The 17,707-nt window shown below is 38.2% G+C and overlaps 1 protein-coding gene across 18 annotated transcripts in view; it reads left to right on the top strand.

Moving 5' to 3' along the window:
- The window catches only part of DMD (dystrophin), a 2,358,181-nt gene that overhangs the window by 1,774,770 nt on the left and 565,704 nt on the right, over positions 1-17,707 (top strand). For all 18 annotated transcript variants that reach the window (XM_057310259.1, XM_057309646.1, XM_048213297.2 and 15 more), the window contains one exon: positions 13,124-13,241. In XM_057310259.1, coding sequence (XP_057166242.1) covers positions 13,124-13,241 — 118 coding nt within the window. The remainder of the gene's footprint in view (positions 1-13,123; positions 13,242-17,707) is intronic.

The following is a 17,707-nucleotide window of genomic DNA, read 5'->3' as shown; positions in this document are numbered from 1 at the left end:
AAGCGCCCTTCCCAATAAAACAGAGAATTAAACTTAACTCTTCCCTGTAATGTAAACGGCTTGATTAGGTATGCAGCATTACAAAATCCATTTAAGAACTGATTATGCTTGCCCTTGGAGCACATCTAGAAGCTCCTATCAGAGAGAACATAAAGTCGCCATATTCCTCCGAATCGGCTTCGTTGGAGCCATGTGTTTGCCTGGAAGTATGCCACATAAAGCAACCCCCCCCCCCCCGAAGCTGGGCTTTTCTCATGCCGCAGAGCAAGTGTGTGATTCACTGGCACAGTGTGCTCACGGAGACGCATTTTTATAGGATAAGAACTAGTACAGTCCAGGGAATTGCAAAGTCTATCTGAGGTTCTCCCCCTAGACTATGTCCCCTCCTTTAAAAGCTGTCACACTGTAAGTTCCAATTGAGTTATTTCCTACAGGGAAATATATTCTATTGTAATTTTTATGTCCCCCAATAACAGTCTGTTCTTTGTTTACTGAAGAGAGCTTTTATGTCATAAAATGGTGTTTTTTTTGACAGAGAAGTAGAATCATTGTTTTTATTATAGAAATTTTCCTCTTACAACAGCAAAAATAAATAGCTCATCCCTTAAGCTCCTGATCGATGTCTAACACCTCCTACCCCCAGCAACACTTCACTGCAAGTGTATTAACACTCCGTGAGAGCAACTCTATTCACCTACCAAGAAATGATCTTCACAAATGATTTGCAGCTAAGCCAGGGCTTAAACACATAGTACCCAATCAAAGGCAGATTTTTATCTTTTCCCCAGTCATATAATTTCGGAGAAGAAACCAATTAATGCCAGTCTCTGAGAATATGCAAAGTATCTTGTCTCTTTTGCAGCATGACGCCCAAGGGTTAAGCTTTCTTTTCGTCATACGTATGTCTAAATGGCACACAGTGCACTGTTTTGATGCAAAGGTATGGTAGAGATTTGCACGCACCTCGTTTCTCCTTTCGAGCATTGCCTCTCCATGTGAGTGCACGCAGATGCTCCTGTGCTCCCTCCCTGCTTCCCATGCTCCCTCATCCTCCACTTGCTTGTCAAGCTCCAAGAGGTTTCCGTACCATGAAGATATTTTTTAGCACAAGCACAGAATTGTTCACGATCTGTCTGTTATTTTGGCTTCGTAGCTCTCAGAACTTGGTGACGTCAGAAGGTTGAGACCTGATCAATCAAATACATTCTACATAACGTATTCCTCAATTGCTGTTCTTACAAAGAGACCAGGACTAGCTGTATTTGACTAATTTCTACCTAAGGTATTTGAATGCTGATCTCCCCCCAGTTCGGTTGATATAAATGTAATTATCCTCATTTTACAGATGAATAAACTGAGCCTGATTCTCTCCCTATATAGGCAACATGAATTGAACAGCTGTGCCAGTTATTTTGATAATTCACGTCTTCACATGCACCACTTGAAGATAGGAAAAGAACATTTGGGGGCTTGAATTACACCAATTGACCGTGTACATGAGTTTTAATTGCCTCTAGATAATCGCTCATTTCCCCACTTGACCTGCATGTACAGGTAGCTTCACAGAACAGTATAATATCTCTTACTTTGCCTCAGTTTATTGATGGCTGCCACTAGCAATAAAAACCCAGGTTTTTATTTAAAATGTTTTCAAAACACGAAAAGGCTGAAAGCATTCTTGACATAACTTTTTATTTGCTTTGAACTTTTATTTTTTGAAGGGATTAGTAAAGTACTTGTTAAGTAACAGGCTACGTTCCTAGAACCTGAAGAAATTTAAACAGAAGGGCTGGAAAAGGTTTTTCTTGGACTGTTGCAGTGTCGTTTTCCAGTCCTCCCTTCAAAAGGACTTTGGATGCAATGGTGCAAGGTTGATATTTCTAAAATGCCACTTTTCTTGTGGCTTTCCTCCGTTCTCAAGACTCCACTGCTTCCCACTGTGTCCAGCATCACCTGCTTGCTCATTTCTGTGGTAGTCTGAGCCCCGCCTCCCTTCTCAGCTTGATCACAGTCATCATAGTTCTGCTCACTGCACACGCACCCTTCTTCCAAGCACTCTCGTGTATTGGTGCCTCCACACATTGGTGCAGGCTCAGTCCTTGCCCTGGAATCGGCCCTCCAGTCACTAGGTCGTTGTCAGTCCTGCTCATCCCCCAAATGATCATTCAGGTTCCTGATCGTCTAAGGCACTTCCCATGAGCATGCTCATATGAGAATTGCATTCCTCAGAATCGGGTCAGTAGAGTCTGTAGTCTGCAGACTGTGACGTGTGTCATTTATATACCGTGTTCTCTTATTGGCTAACTGCGTGTGTGAATGCGAATGGGCAGGCCTGAAGGTCGTCTCCCCAAAAGCATTGCAAGTCCCTTGAATTCACTGAGGATGCTCTTTTGTGCCATCCTCTATCATGCACAAAGCACATTTCCTACTGTCACGTATTGTGCATAGAATCCTGCCAATAAATATTTCTTGCCCATTTGATTGATTGGTGCTCACTTACCTGTTAACGGGGGCCTTCTTTATCTGCATTTCTACGGCTTTGGACAACATCTTTAGGATGCAAAATCAGGATGTTCTGCACCAGGCAAAATATTACAAACAACGCCCTCAGATAATTCTGTTTCACTACTCATGTCATGTCATTTATCCTCCATTTTATTAATTTGGTTCACTTATAATTCAATTTGCTGTATAGGGCACTGATTAGATAAAAGACAATTTATCTTGATCAATTGAAGTTAGAAGGCTTCCAAAATGGTGTTATTCAAGGTAGAACAAAAAAGAATAAGGGAAAATTGGAGCAGAAAAAAATCCCCAAATATGGATACTGTAAAATGATTTCATTTTTCCCTTTCCTCTAAAATATGTGAAGGGAGAAAAAAACATGTCACTTATTTCATTGGGTCATAACATCAAAAGTGAATGTGATGTGCATGACAGAAACTGGTCTTAAAACTGCCCCAATTATCCTTTGTCAATATGCAAAATTTACAGAACAATAGGGTTTTAAGCAATGCGAACAATGTGGAATAACAGATCTAATGTTGAGCAGCTAAAAATATCAGCGCCCTTTCTGTCAGCTTAGAAATGTATTTGCAAATCATTATCAACAAATTGTAGCCTAAAATTATTCTTTCTTCTTGACTTTGAAATTATATTTTGAGATCCCCAAATTAGACCACATTATTTACTTACTGGCTCGTGTCACTGAAAGGAGTTTCATTTTTGCGTGTTAAGGGGTTTATGAAATGACAAGTAAATCAGTCCTTTAAGTTTTCTGTGGCAGAATAACTGGGAAATGATCTTCATAATCTCTTTTTTAACCACAGGAAAGAATTTATTTTTAAAATAACATACTAATAGTTGGAAACCTGGGTGGCTCAGTCGGTTAAACGTCTGAGTCTTGATTTCGGCTCAGATCATGATCTCAGGGTCCTGAGATGGAGCCCCCAGTCGGGCTCTGCGCTTGGCGGGGAGTCTGCTTGCAATTCTCTCTCCCTCTGCCCCAACCCCTCCTTGCGCAAGCGCTTTCTCTCTTTCTCTCTCTCTCTCAAATAAATAAATAAATCTTTAAAAGAATAACATACTAATAGATTAGCTTTATAGTACACCATTACAAGAAAGACCTCAAATTTGGGAGGCTTAAGATAAATTTGGTAAGCCCCCCAAAAATGCCAACAAATAAGAAAGACATTATTACAAAGAAATAGAGAAATAAATTCCACAGGCTGTCCTATGGGTTTTTTTATTATTATGTTCAGTTAGCCACTATATAGTACATCATCAGTTTTTGATGTAGTGTTCAACGATTCATTAGTTCCGTGTAACACCCAGTGCTCATCACAACGTGTGCCCTCCTTAATACCCATCACCCTGTTACCCCACTCCCCACCCCATCCCCTCTGAAACCCTCAGTTTGTTTCCTGGGGTCCGGAGTCTCTCATTATTCATCTCCCTCTCTGATTTCTCCCCCCTCAGATTTCCCTCTCTTCTTCTATTGTCCTCCGTGTCCTATGGGTTTTTGAATCCAATAATAATTTCTTAAGTAGCTATCATATTTTTCCTATTCCAAGTTAGCCAAATGATCACTAATTTTTATAATATTAATAAACACTGCTTGAAACAGGGAGGTATGTTCTAGTAATTTCCACACCTTCCAGTTATAATTCACTTTCTCGTATTACTGTTTCCCCTTATTGTGTCCAGTCATTTAGTCAGCCAACACTTTCACTCATGGTTATCTGTTTACCATATTTCCAGGAAAAGACCAAGAACTAAGGAAGGTGTTCCAACCAGAAAGAATAAGGTACGCAAAGACACAGAGTGACGCAAGTCTTGGCTCCCATAGCTTCAGTTTTTCTAGTCTTCACTGTTACCCAGTTCCTCGTGATAAAATCCAAATACCTCAGGCAGATTTTTAAAAACCCAACCGTAAAACAAGATAAATTGCCTATTATCTAATCAGGGTGCCCCATACAGCAAATTTAATTCTCAGTAAACCAGATGTATAAAGTGGAGGATAAATGACATGATGTGAGTAGTGAAATGTAACTCTGAGGGCTTCCACTCTGCTTGTCTAAACTTATCTCCTATTTTTTTCCAGTGAAATTATAGGCACCAGCTAGCCCAGCTGAAGCTCTCTTTTATTTCTATGTCTTAACTCATGGTTTTCTTTATAATGCCCTCCCCATGACCTAGCCAAATCTTCCAAGGTTCAACTACAGCCCCATCCCTTCTGTGAAGTCTTTCAGAGAATTCCTGTATGTGATAACTCCCCAAACTGATTCCTTTTAGTAGTTGTTTCTGTTTTCACCATTTACTTTGGTACTTTTGCTGGTCTCTTTCTCAGATATACTACTATCTAACTTCTTGTTGCATCCTGGGAGGCCGGGTACTATGAGCAGCAGCAATGAGCTTGCTATTACCTGTGGATTGTGTCCTTCTAGTGGGAGGCACTGGTAGAGCCGAGGGAGAGAGGAGAGCAAGCCGGGTGTTGGTTAGGTCCCTTTACAGCCATAGCTCCTATCAAGAGGTTCTCTTCCTGCAACTACTTCTCAGATTCTATTAACTGTACCCTCCACTTGGCTCTTCCAGCCTTGAGGAAAGCCTCCCCTTCCCGATTTGAATGGGTCATTTGTTTATTGCAGGTACTCTGACTGATTCAGTACTTAGGTAATTAGATAGATAGTTAATTTCCCGTTTTGTATTCCCATATCAAGTTCCTGTCCCATTTAATCTCATCTGTGTGGTAATTACGTTGTACTCTAGTATACTCTAGTACACTACAGCATACATACTTTGTAACCATATCGTACTATACCCTATCTCTTACGTGTGTGGGCTCTGGGGCCAAATGTCCTGTGTTACAAGTTCTGACCCTTAACCAGTCTGTGATCCTGGACAAATTGCTTAACTTCTTTGTCTCTCATTTTCCTTCTCTGTAAAATGGAGACAATAGTACCTATCTCATAGAGTATTATGATGATTAAACTGATCAATTTTTTATTGAAAACTTTCATAGTTCTTATGCAATAGGAGGTATTCCAAGCATTTTACAAACATGAACCCCGTTAATTCTCATAACAAGGTTAAGAGGTAGATACTCTGCGATCCTCATTCTACAGTGGTAGAAATGAAGAAGAGAATGGTTCAGTAACTTGCCAAAGATAATAAACCAAGTAAATGGCAGCCAGAATGCAAACCCAGGCACCCTGACTCCAGAGTCCATTCTCTGTGGACTGTGATAGACCATTCTGGCGCACAGTAAGTGCTTAATAAACAATTATTACTGTTGTTATGAGTATTATTTCCCACTGTATTAGTTCTTTATGAGTCTTCATTTTCTGCTAGATGATGAGTTCCTTAAAGAAAGAGGCCAAGGTTTATTTGTGTATGTCTGTTAGCCAAGTGTTTGGCCTATAGTTGCAGGTTAGTAACTGTTCTTGGAATTAATTATTAGTTGTTTCTCATGTATTTGTCAAGGCCACCCTAGCCTTGGGAACAACTAATACTTAGGTAAAACTGCAAATGGAATTTGAGATCCCCACAGCCATTTTTGTTGCCAGAACCACAGCTTCTCCTTTTAATCCCAAATTCTTAGATGATCCACCCCTTTCTCTGGAGGTTCCTTGCTTTACTTCCGCCCAATCACAATGACTTTGCTTCTCCAGTAACCATTGGTCCTGATAGGGTCCCATCTCAGACGACTGCCAACTGTTTTGTTCTGCTTTCCTGACCAGAAGAGATTTTCCCCCCAAACATGTATCTTTTAGCTTCGTGATTGCAACTGAAAGAAATTTAGAGTAAGTTCTCAGGAACTAAATAAGAGGCATTTGATGGACATAATATAATTTGGTTCATATGTGTTTTTCCCATCACCGGTTGACTAATGCTTCAGACAAGATTCGCAACTTTTATTCCCTACTCACTTCAGGGTCAAGGTCAGGATTGGCCACATAATTTGTGGGGCCCAGTGAAACTTGAAAATGCAGGGCCCCTTGTTCACAAAAATGATAAAGAATTTCAAGATGGGCTACAGAACCACAGAAAACAAAGCCTGACCCCACATGAAAGGAGGAGGGAGCTTCCCAGTGTGCCGTAGATCTAAGGATGATTCAGCAGAGCTGTTGGGGAGTCACTGAGCCCAAGGCACCCAGAGGAGCCCTGTGTCTCCCTAACAAGGCTCTGCTTTAGTATCGTTATCACATTCAGTCATTGGTAGGGAGCAGTTGGCAGGAGGCTTGGCTTCTCTTCAGTGGAGTGATGGGTTTCCAAAGGCAGCAGCTGGGGTCCCCAGTCACTTAGGTCCCAGTTGTAAGAAGCTTGCATGTTGTCATGGCCACTACAGTGGGTATTAGCAGCAGTGGTATTTAAAGCCTTGTAAGCATAAAACTACCAGAAGGAGACATGGGCAATGCTTCTTGACGTTAATCTAGGCTTTGATTTTTTTGGATTATGGCACCAAAACCACACACAACAAAAGCAAAAGTACACTAGTGGGAATGCGTCAAATTAAAAAAAAAAAAAAAAAAAAAACTTCTGCACACCGAAGGAAAAGAAGTCAACAGAATGAAAGGCAACCTACAAAATGGGAGAAAATAGTTGCAAACCGTCTATCTGATAGGGGTTAAGACCCAAAATATATAAGGACCTCCTGCAACTCCATAGTAAAAAATCCAAATAATCAGATTTCGAAATGGGCAGAAAAACTGAATAAACATTTTTCCAAAGAAGACATCCAAATGGCCAGCAGGTACATGAGAAGGTGTTCAACATCATTATTCATCAGAGAAGTAAAAATCAAAACTACAGTGAAGTAATACCTCACACCTGCTAGAATAGCTTTTTTTCAAAAAGACAAGAGATTATAAGTGTCGGTGAGGGTGTGGAGAAAAAGGAACCCTTGTACACTGTTGTTAGGAATGTAAATTGGTATGGCCAATGTAGAAAATAGTATCGAAGTTCCTCAAAAAATTACAAATAGAGCTATCATATGGTCCAGCAATCCCACTTTTGGATATATATCCAAAGGAAATGAAATCAGGATCTCAAAGAGATATCTGCACTGCCACGTTCATTGCAGCACTATTCACAATAGCCAAGATATGGAAATAACTTAAATGTCCGTCAACAGATGAATCCATAAAGAAAACATGTATATGTATATATACAATGGAATATTATTCAGCTTCAAGAAAGAGGGAAATCCTGCCATTTGTGATAACATAGATGAACTTGGAGGGCGTTATACTAAGTGAAATAAGGCAGACCCAGAAAGACAAATACTGTATGATCTTACTTATATGTAGAATCTAAAAAAAGTCAAACTCAGAGAAACAGAGTAGAATGGTGGTTGCCAGGGCTGCGAAGTGAGGGAAATGGGACAGTATTGATCAAAGGGTACAAACTTTCAGTTTTAAGATGAATAAGTTCTAGAGATCTAATATACAGTATGGTAACTATAGTTAATAATAATGTACACTTGAAATTTGCCAAAAGGGTAGATCTTAAGTGTTCTTATCACGCACACACACACAAAAGTAACTGTGAGATGTTGACTATATTAACTAGTTTGAGTGTGGTGATTATTTTGTGATGTATACATATATCAAAATATCAAGTTGTATACCTTTATTTTTTAAAGATTTTGTTTATTTATTTGAGAGAGAGAGAGAGCTTGTGAGCAGAGGGACGAGCAGAGGGGGAGGGTGGGGGAGGGAGAGGGGGAAAGAAAGACTCCCTCCTAAACATGGAGCCCCGCTGTGGGGCTTGATCCCACAACGCTGAGGTCATGACCTGAGCTGAAACCAAGAGTCAGGCACTTAACTGCCTGAGCCACCTAGGCGCCCCAAGTTGTACACCTTTATATACAATTTCTATTTGTCAGACTCACCCAAATAAAGCTAAAAAGTGTTTTTAAAAAAAGAGTCTTAGAGGTAATTTAAAAAATACATTTTGTATAATTTAGACAAAGTCGAGATGGGGACGTATAAGTCCCACTTCATTCTGAAGACCCTCCTTAACCCCTAAATGCGGTTAGCTATCTCTCCTGTATGCTTCGATAACTCCCTGTGCTTCCCCTACCATAATACTCACCTCAGCTTATTGTAATTGCTTATTTACTGCCTGTCTTAATTAATAGTTTCTTTTCTCCTTGAGAAGAATAATTTTTCCTCCTTCACTTCTTTATCACCTGTGCCTAGGTCAAGGACTGAAAAAAATATTTGCTGAAACCCAGATTGGGGGGCATTCTACAAAATACCTGGCCTTTAAAACAGTCAACAGTATGAAGTTCAAAGAAAGGCAAACAACTATTTCAGATTAAAGGAGACTAAAGAGATATGACAACTAAATGCAATGCATGAGTCTGGAACAGTAAATGAAATGCAGTGAATGGGATAATTGTCATACTATGAACAAAGAATGTGGATTGAATTTATAGAATGAAAGGCATAGTAAATTTTCTGACTTTGAAATTGGGCTGAGGTTATTTAAGAAAATGCCTTTTTCTTAAGAAATAAACACTGAAATATCAAAAGGTAAAGGGCACGATAGCTGCAGGTGATTCACCAGTGGTTCAGAAAAGAATATCTATTATATGTACAGATATACATGCACAGAGAGAATGATAGAATGGGAAGTGATAAAGTGATAAGGACGTGGCAAAATGTTACCAATTGGTGCGTCAGGGTGAAGGATATATGGGAGCTCTTGGACCATTCTTGCAATTTTTCTGCAAGTTTTAAATTATATAAAAATGCTTTCTCAAAAAGTTATTTCTTGAATGAATGGAGGACAAAAGGATAATCACAGTTAGAAGGTGTTTATGAAGAAGTTACCAAAAGAGATGCTTGTAGGACATTCAGAGAAGAAGTAGTAAAGTTACACCTAGTAGGAAAATATCCAAGCCAGTTTAAAATGTAAATGTGAGGGAGTGGAAGACAATTTGAGGCGGCTTCAGATTTGGCCAGTCTATTTGGAGAGGCAGCCAAATGCAATAAAATAAAGGAAGGTGCTCAGTGAGGCAGTTGGAAGCTAGACATATGAGTAGCATCCTCAGAGGGAAGACTCCTCCAGTTTCTAGAACAGCTACAATTTAGGGCCTACCTGCCTTAATGATTATTTTTTTCCATCATAAAGTAGTTCAATAAACTATTTCACCTTGTCCATCTTTGATGTTAATTTTTTTAAGGTTGTAAATAAAAGAGTAGAAGGTTTGCATTTTTACATTACGGGTAAGCTTAAGTCATGTTTGCGTCCTGAAAATGGCAGCACCTGAAAATTACCGTGGGCCTTTGTTCTAAATATAACTATGTGAAGACTGTTGATTCTTGTAGAAAATATTAAAAATGTAAAGAGTTTGTTAAGGTCTTTTCTTAAACATAAAAATACTAAATATTCAAGTAAACCATAGAGTTTTCTATTTGAGTATTATTTAGGTAGAATTTTATTTTACGAAATACAATAAAAAAGTGTAATTCTTTCTGAGAGCCTAAAATGACCTACTTAGAGTATGTATAGTTTCATTGTTTAACTCCCTTTTTCATAGGATTGCTATTTATAACCACTTCCTCCAACCCTGGGGGGACTTAGTAGGATTAACGACTTCTAATTCACTTTGTATTTGAAGATTTTTTTTTTCTTCCATCTTTGCTCAGCTAGTGGAATCCATGATGAATTCTCATCTCCAAGGGGTAAGCTGTTTTTAGTAAAGCCCAGTAGCTGGCCTATGACTCCTTAGCAATAGCATTGATTCCTTCCTGCTCTCGTGTTTGTTTCTTTCAGAACCATAGAATCCACATAGACATGCTCAATTCTCATGCTTCGGTACTGTTAAGCATGTAATGGTTTTAGTTTTGTTCACTGAAGTTATATGTGTAATGAATACCGGGGATCCAATCAGAAAAACAAATAAGCATAAATAACATTCTACCTGTTTAGCATGACAAATATGGACCACTACAGCTAGAATGAGGACACTGAACAAAAGAAGAGGACTGGAGCAATCATTCTTTTCACTGCATGTGTGTGTTCGGTTCATTAGCAAGAAAGTCTTTCAGTCACTGTTTTTATAATATCTTAATGAAAAAAATATTTAAATATGCCATATTCAAGTCCTTCCCTTTATTTCTGGAAAGAAAAACAAAGGAGAAAATTCCCATTCTGCTTTACTGAGAAACCACTATTTAATGAGTATATTAGTGTCTGATAAATCCCATAGCAATATATATTATTATTGTACAGTTTCTTTTTAGAAATGAACCTTTGTATGTACTGACCAAAGAGTGGGATAAAGAGTTGTGATTTTGTTTTGAAATTCTTTAGAAATGCATAGTTTTATTACAGCTGTGAATCTCCTTAGGTTTTTAAGGAGGCTGCTTCAAAGGATGTCATTAATAATCTTCTCAGGTGCTTACAGAGCATGTGTCTGTCAGCAGAATTAGAGAATCACCCAACTAGAGAACAGGTTTCACAATACCCTGAGACCTATTTTGTTCATTAGAGAGGAAAATGGCTTGTGTTAAGTCTAAATTGACATGCTTGCTAATTTCAGCAGTAAAAGCTGTTCATTGTGGTCAGGTTTAATTTAGATTAAAGTTGATCAGGTTACTTCTACAACATACTTCTTAAACGAACTTTGTGATCCTAAAAGAAGGAGAAAAGTAAAGCCAACATTGAAAAATATATCCAGAAGAGAGAAGCGAAGAATAGCTTCGTTGTATGAGGGTGAATTAATATTAACTCAAATGAAAATAATGATGAAGATAATCTTTGTGATATAAAAATTTCCAAGTATCAAAAAACACAAATTTGCATTTAAATTACACAAAGCATACCTCATCCATTCGTCCACTGTTATACCCATAGTGCCTAGAACAATACGCAGCACTTGAGATTTACAAAATGGAAGAATGAGTGGGTAAATGAATTTTTGTACTACTTTGCTACCTCTGTAATGTAGAGTTACTGGTTAAATTTGAGGGAAATTTTGACTTTATCTGAGGGTTCTGGTTAAGTCGGTTTTTAAAAAATTCTCTTGAATGTATTAAATATTTAAGAGTCAGGAATTCCAAAGTATATTTTAAGTTTGCTGTGTCACAGATGACCAGAGTTTAACATTCTAACCCTGGAAAACATCTTATTTCATAAAATCTATCTACTACTCTATGGTTCCCATTTTAAAATTTGTTCAGTACTCTCCAACTGACTTATGCCACTTACTTCAATAGCTGTCTTTGGCAATTTGTTCCATATTTCAAACACCCTTTTGTGTAAAGAAACTATAAAAGTTAGAAACCTGAAAATTGGATTTTTCTTCTGAGCAATCACAGCTTATAAATGTGGAAAATTGGTTAAAAGTTAGCCCCTCCAATTTTTCAATACAGAGAGGGGAAAATTCTCAAAATAGATGTGTGATGTTTGGATAAGTTCTTGCCATTATTTTAATACTACCAAAAGCAATTGAGCTGAAATCACAAGGCCTATCTCCCTACCTGTTCACAAAAGAAACACTGCAAGATGTTCAAAAGTTGGCCTTGGGTTGAGACCCAAAAATCTTTAGAAAATCAGCAGTCGTCAAAGAGCATAGTAGATAACTAAGTTTCGGGAACATTACTGTCTACCACATTTCATCCCTTCACATTCACTGGCCTCACGAGGTAGTGGAAACAGCATCAGATGTAAAACCATAAAGACTTCCAGCTTAGTTATTAGTCTGGTTATTAGGAGAATAAAAGCAAGAACATGTGTGTAGGGGTTATAAACTAGTAACAAATATTCACTATGTTTTCCCAAATTGAAATAAAATGTATTCCCTTTTAGAACAAAAACAAGGGAGAGATCTTATTTTTCCCAAGCTTCTTTGTAAATATTGCTGGGATATGGGCCCTTTAGAGTAGAGAGAGTAAGGGGACAGAGACACTAGATGGGAGACACAGGAGGGAGGGAGGGATTTCTTAATAATTAACATTGTCATCCATAAATAAATACATAAATAAATATTTCTTGGCTTTATTCTGTTGGTACTTTTATCGAATGCAGTATTAAATTAAAGTCATTTGTAATACAGAGTATGAATACTAATTCCTTGGGGAAGGACTGACTTGGCTCATCTGCGTCACCCTCACATTTTATGGGTGAGGAATCTAAGGTACAAAGAAGTTAAATAAGTTACATCTCTTAAATCACTTCCATGCTTTTCCTGTTTCTAAAATATACATCTGAGTTTTGACACCACACAAAATGAGATTACAAGTATAAATAGCTATCTTTCGTAAATACATTGTCATAATTCAAAACTGCATTTCTTACTTGTGGTGCTCGTACATTGGTTTAAGTAAACCCGGGTACTCTGGAACGACAGTTTAAGCTCTTAAATAGTGAAGCAAATCTATAATCAAGATTTTCATTTGAAATATTTTTGGTATCTAAGAATGAAACACATTTCTTACTGAATTGTTGCCTATAAAGCCTTACACATTAGAGATTTATATCCAGCAACATCTTTTTTTTAATTTCCAAAAGTGCTTTGGTTGGTTTGAAAATTGCACTTTACTTTGTATCACATAAAAGGAATGCACAATGTTGGAGCACCTCAATATTAAGTTGTATTTTCTTCCTTCAGGCAACACTACAGGATTTGGAACAGAGGCGCCCCCAGTTGGAAGAACTCATTACCGCTGCCCAGAATTTGAAAAACAAGACCAGCAATCAAGAGGCTAGAACAATCATTACTGATCGAAGTAAGTCCTTTAACAAGCTGGTGAAACTTAGAGAAAGATGTAAGAAAAGTTTCCAATAATGACTGAAGTTGATTGACCTCCGTTGTGTTCCTAAAAATTGCACAAAATCGTTGTAAATGATAACTTCTGTGCTAAGGTTTTCCAGTCCATAATGTTATCTTTCCATAACCGAATGTAATTCCATGGAAGAGAGGAAAGAAATTTTTCATCAGTCCAGGCTTCTGTAGATGCAAAGCATGGGGCGGCGGGTGTGGTGAGCATGGTGTGGCAGAACACTCGCTCCTCACTTGTCATCTCTCTGGGCTAGCGTCCATGCGGCTGTCAGTCTCTCCCTCAGATTCTTGGTTGTTGGTGCATGCAGGCAGTTGCTTCCTGGACCATCTTTCATTCCCTTCTGTAGTGGCACTTTCATATCTGGACATCCCTCTGGTACTGTGCCGCCCTCATTGTGTAGTAGCAGAAATCAGTGCTTCGTTCCTCCTGCCATACTGGAGTGGGTGGCAATCTTGGGAGGCTTTTGAAGGCCCATCTGCCTGGACATTGCATCTACTTTTTTCTTCTTTACACAGAGTGATTCAGAGTGCCTGTGTATAGGGTCAGGAAGAGTAGAAGAAGCAGAAGGGGAAACTACTGTCTTTCTGTTTCCCTCAGAGGCTCGCCTCAGGAATGAGGCCCAGCTCACCTCTGCTCTCTGACTGGCATGCATCTCCCAGGGTTTCCTCCCTTCCCTCTCCCTCCCTCCCCTCCAGGGACACACATCAATACTTACTTTTTGTTTTTTTTTCCCCGTTCCCTGTCTTGCCGCCTCTCATCCCTTCTCACAGCCAGAGGAAATTTTTTCTACTGCGGGAGTAGGGAAATCCTTCATTTCATCTTTTTTTTTTTTCCTTCCAAATCTTTTGTCTTTTTCTAGGCCTAGGCTTTTGGACCTCAAAAACCAAGAAACCATGTCTTCAATAACTTACATTGTCTTGCATTAGCCCTTGGCTCAGGAATGGAAGCAGAATGCTTTGCAGCCAGTATGTTGGGGGAGGGGAAAGAGTAACCAGTATAAAGGGTTAATTTATGAAAAATAGTATTGGTCATACCTGTATTTATTAGGTAAATGGTGATAATAATAAATACCTGTATTTATTAGGTAAATGGTGATAATAGCTTCCTCTTAGGTAGCAGATGGTAGGTGTTGTGTTGTGTGTGTGTTTCTGTGTGTGGGTGTGTACAAAATCTTTATAAAATCCTGTCAGGTAAATTTCATAACCCTTCATTTTGTAGATGAGGAAACCGATTCTGAGAAAGGTTAATCAAATTGCTCAAGTTTACAAAACAAGCAAAGACCAGAGCTTGGAATTTGCAAATGTTTCTTTCTGGCTTGAAAGTCTGTGTTCCTTCTAGAATGTTTACCATGTCCCATTCTGTTTTATTGTTTTTCTTAGTGACCTTAATCACTAGGACTAGGATTAAATACTTTTTTGGTCTGCAAATTATGTATATTTTGATTTACTTCCTAAAGACATTCCTCTTTCAGTTGTCATGATTGTTAATTAAAAGAGATTTTTCTTGATTTTGAAATTTTAACCCTTTATTGTTGCTCAAAGAATGTATTTGCATATATGCTATCATATTAGTTGGGTAGTACTAGCCGCTATACGTCAGATCCCGAGTCTTGGTGGCTTACCATATCAGATGCTTACTTTTTTCCTGGCACAGTCTAAAATAAGCAGCTCTCTGTGAACTCATTCAGGGACCCAAGCCCCTTCCATCCTTTGTGTCCAGATCATCTGAGTCCTATGCATTTAATGGGTAGATGAGGAATAAACATTGTTCATTGGAATTTGAGACAGGCCTAGAAGTGGTACACATGAATTCTGTTCATAGTCTGTTGGCTGGAACTTGTCACATGACCACATCTAATTGCAAGGAAAACTACAAAATATTGTCCAGTGTTGAGCCTGGGAAGGAGAGAAACTAGTTTGGTAAGAAACTCGTCATTCTCTTCCACAGCTAATTTGGATAGGAAGAATACACTTCAGTTGTAGAGTTCTCTGTAAGTTATAGAATGTCATTTGTATAACCGGCAAGGCAAGAGCAAAATCGCCTTGTAATGACCAACACAGACAGCTCTTCAACTGATGTAGTAGAATGTTCCTCCCTCAAACTGGAACCATGAGGCTTCTTCATCAGGTTGCAACATACTGGTCCAAAAGAATGAATCTTAGTGAGTGATTTACTTAGTATGAGACTGAATTCCCATTACACAGTTAGGTGATCTGTTTCTTGCCTGAGAAATATGGAAATTTGGCAAAAATGTTTATGCAAATCTGAACACGCTGTATAGAAAGTCATTTGTCATTTTACTAATGAAAAATAACTTCTTTTTTTTCCCTAAGAGGAAAATAGCACTAATTTATTTTATACTATCCATTCAACATTGTCTAAACATTTTCCATTATCCCTTGCAATCTTTTTTTTGATATTGTATTGACTTTTTTTCGTGATGTAGATTAAAATTGAGTGACCAAAGGGCAGGTTTTTATCTCTCTGCTAATATCCAGTAATTTGAACAGTTCTATTTTTCTAAGCTTTTGTCTTTTAGGAATGAATACCTTTATGAATATTTGTAGTATAGTGGAAAGATTCCAATCCACGTGGTCCAAAAAAAGCATTTTCTTAAAAGCCAAGTGTCTGTTGAGACATGTCATGTTGCTTATTAAGAGCCTAAGCCAGAATCTTCATTCCAAATATGCCCGGAGCCTTTAATGCTGCTACCAGGATAATTCCGACAAGATATGTTTATCTAAACAATGTCATTTGCAGCCCTGCTGTGCTTCAGTTTATCTCTCCCTCCATTTGAAATCTATGAAATGGGATGGAGATTGAATACTCATAAAGTTTCAATCATGTTCAAAATAGAATTTTCCTTAGTCTAGATTTGGCTTTCAGGGAATGAGCAGAAATAAAATACTTGCTCATAAAATTGTATTCTCTTATTTGAAGATTTCAGTATTCCTTTTTTATTGCCCTGAAACTTCTAGAAATACTTACAAAGGAATCAGCTAAATAAAGAAAAATATTCAGTAAGAGTATAATGCTATATTGAAACATTTTCCTTCCTTGGTAAGTCCCAGTTCATAACTTTGAACAGTTGGGGAAATCTATATATACTTATTACATTCTATCAAGAGAAAAGTCCAGTACAAAGCAATTCCTCTCTACTAGTAATATCCATGCTAAAATCTCAAGTAATTGGGTCTGCAAAATACCAACACGTTTCACTGTATACAACGATTTCCACGGTATCTGTTGTTTTCAGGTGACTGTATTGATGGAAATCATGTTGCAATAATCTAGGTGAGAGAAAAAATTTCATTCTAAGTGCATTCAAATAAAAGCTCTCCTTGCTGTTTCTGATGTTCAGACTCTCATTTTCCTTCAATTCTTTGGTTGCTGAACATGTCAGCCATTCCTGGTCATTTTTGTCCCACAAAAGGGCTAGCTAGATCAGGGGACCAAAACCAGGTAAGATTGAAAGGATCTCAAATTGCTAAGTGGGAGGTTTCTGAATTATGCAAAACTCTTGTTCATGCCCATTATGGCGGCAGGTCGTAATACCGTAATACCTCATATAGCAGTGAGGAGGATACGGAAAAAAAGAGTTCCTCTCTCTTATTGGTCCATTTATTCCACAAATAGTATTGGTGAATGTGGCTTGTCTGACATATGTATTTTAGAGCCTTGCTTCTGTAGCTTCTCCTGCTACATAACCCCCACCATTACCATTTTAAAGATCTATAACAAAGCATGTACAGGTTCTGAGGGCAAGCTGCCTGGGCTGACTTCTTAGTGGTAGCTTTGTGACCCTGAACAAACAGCTGATCTCAGTAAACTATCTGATCTCTGTCACCGCCTCTATAAAGTAAGATTACTTGTACCTACCTCAAGGTTGGGAGAATTAGATGAGGTAATACAGGAGGAGATCCAAGCCACAGTAAGAGTTGAGTAAATGTTAGCTCTTGTTATTTTAATTATGATCTAATTGGGTTGTTTGAATGCTTAGTGGGAAAGCATTTAAAAAGCTCTTTGGTAGCTGCCTGGTTCTCATACTACAAAGAAGAAAAGAGAGAAGTTAAAAAAAACAAAACCAAAAGGAGAAGTTTGCTTTGGAACACACGGAATAACATATATAAATAGAATTAAATATGTGAGTGATACCATACTAAAAGCAAGGCAATTCATGTAAGCTGTTTTATTGTCAGTATTTACTATGACCTTAGGAGGGTAGATATTATTATTCTCACTTTAGAGATTGAAATATTGAAGCTCAGCAAGCTTAAGTAATGTGCCTAGGGTTGTAGTAAGATGGCAAGTGAGAGACTAGGATTTAAACTTCTGTCTATACGATTCTAAAGCCCAAGGCGCAGCAAAGGAAAAATGTTGGTTAGTCAAAAAAGAAAGAGAAGAAAGAGAAG

This window comes from Ursus arctos, chromosome X (genome assembly GCF_023065955.2).
Source record: "Ursus arctos isolate Adak ecotype North America chromosome X, UrsArc2.0, whole genome shotgun sequence".
Classification (NCBI taxonomy): Eukaryota; Metazoa; Chordata; class Mammalia; order Carnivora; family Ursidae; genus Ursus; species Ursus arctos.
This window is presented reverse-complemented; position numbering and strand designations above follow the sequence as displayed.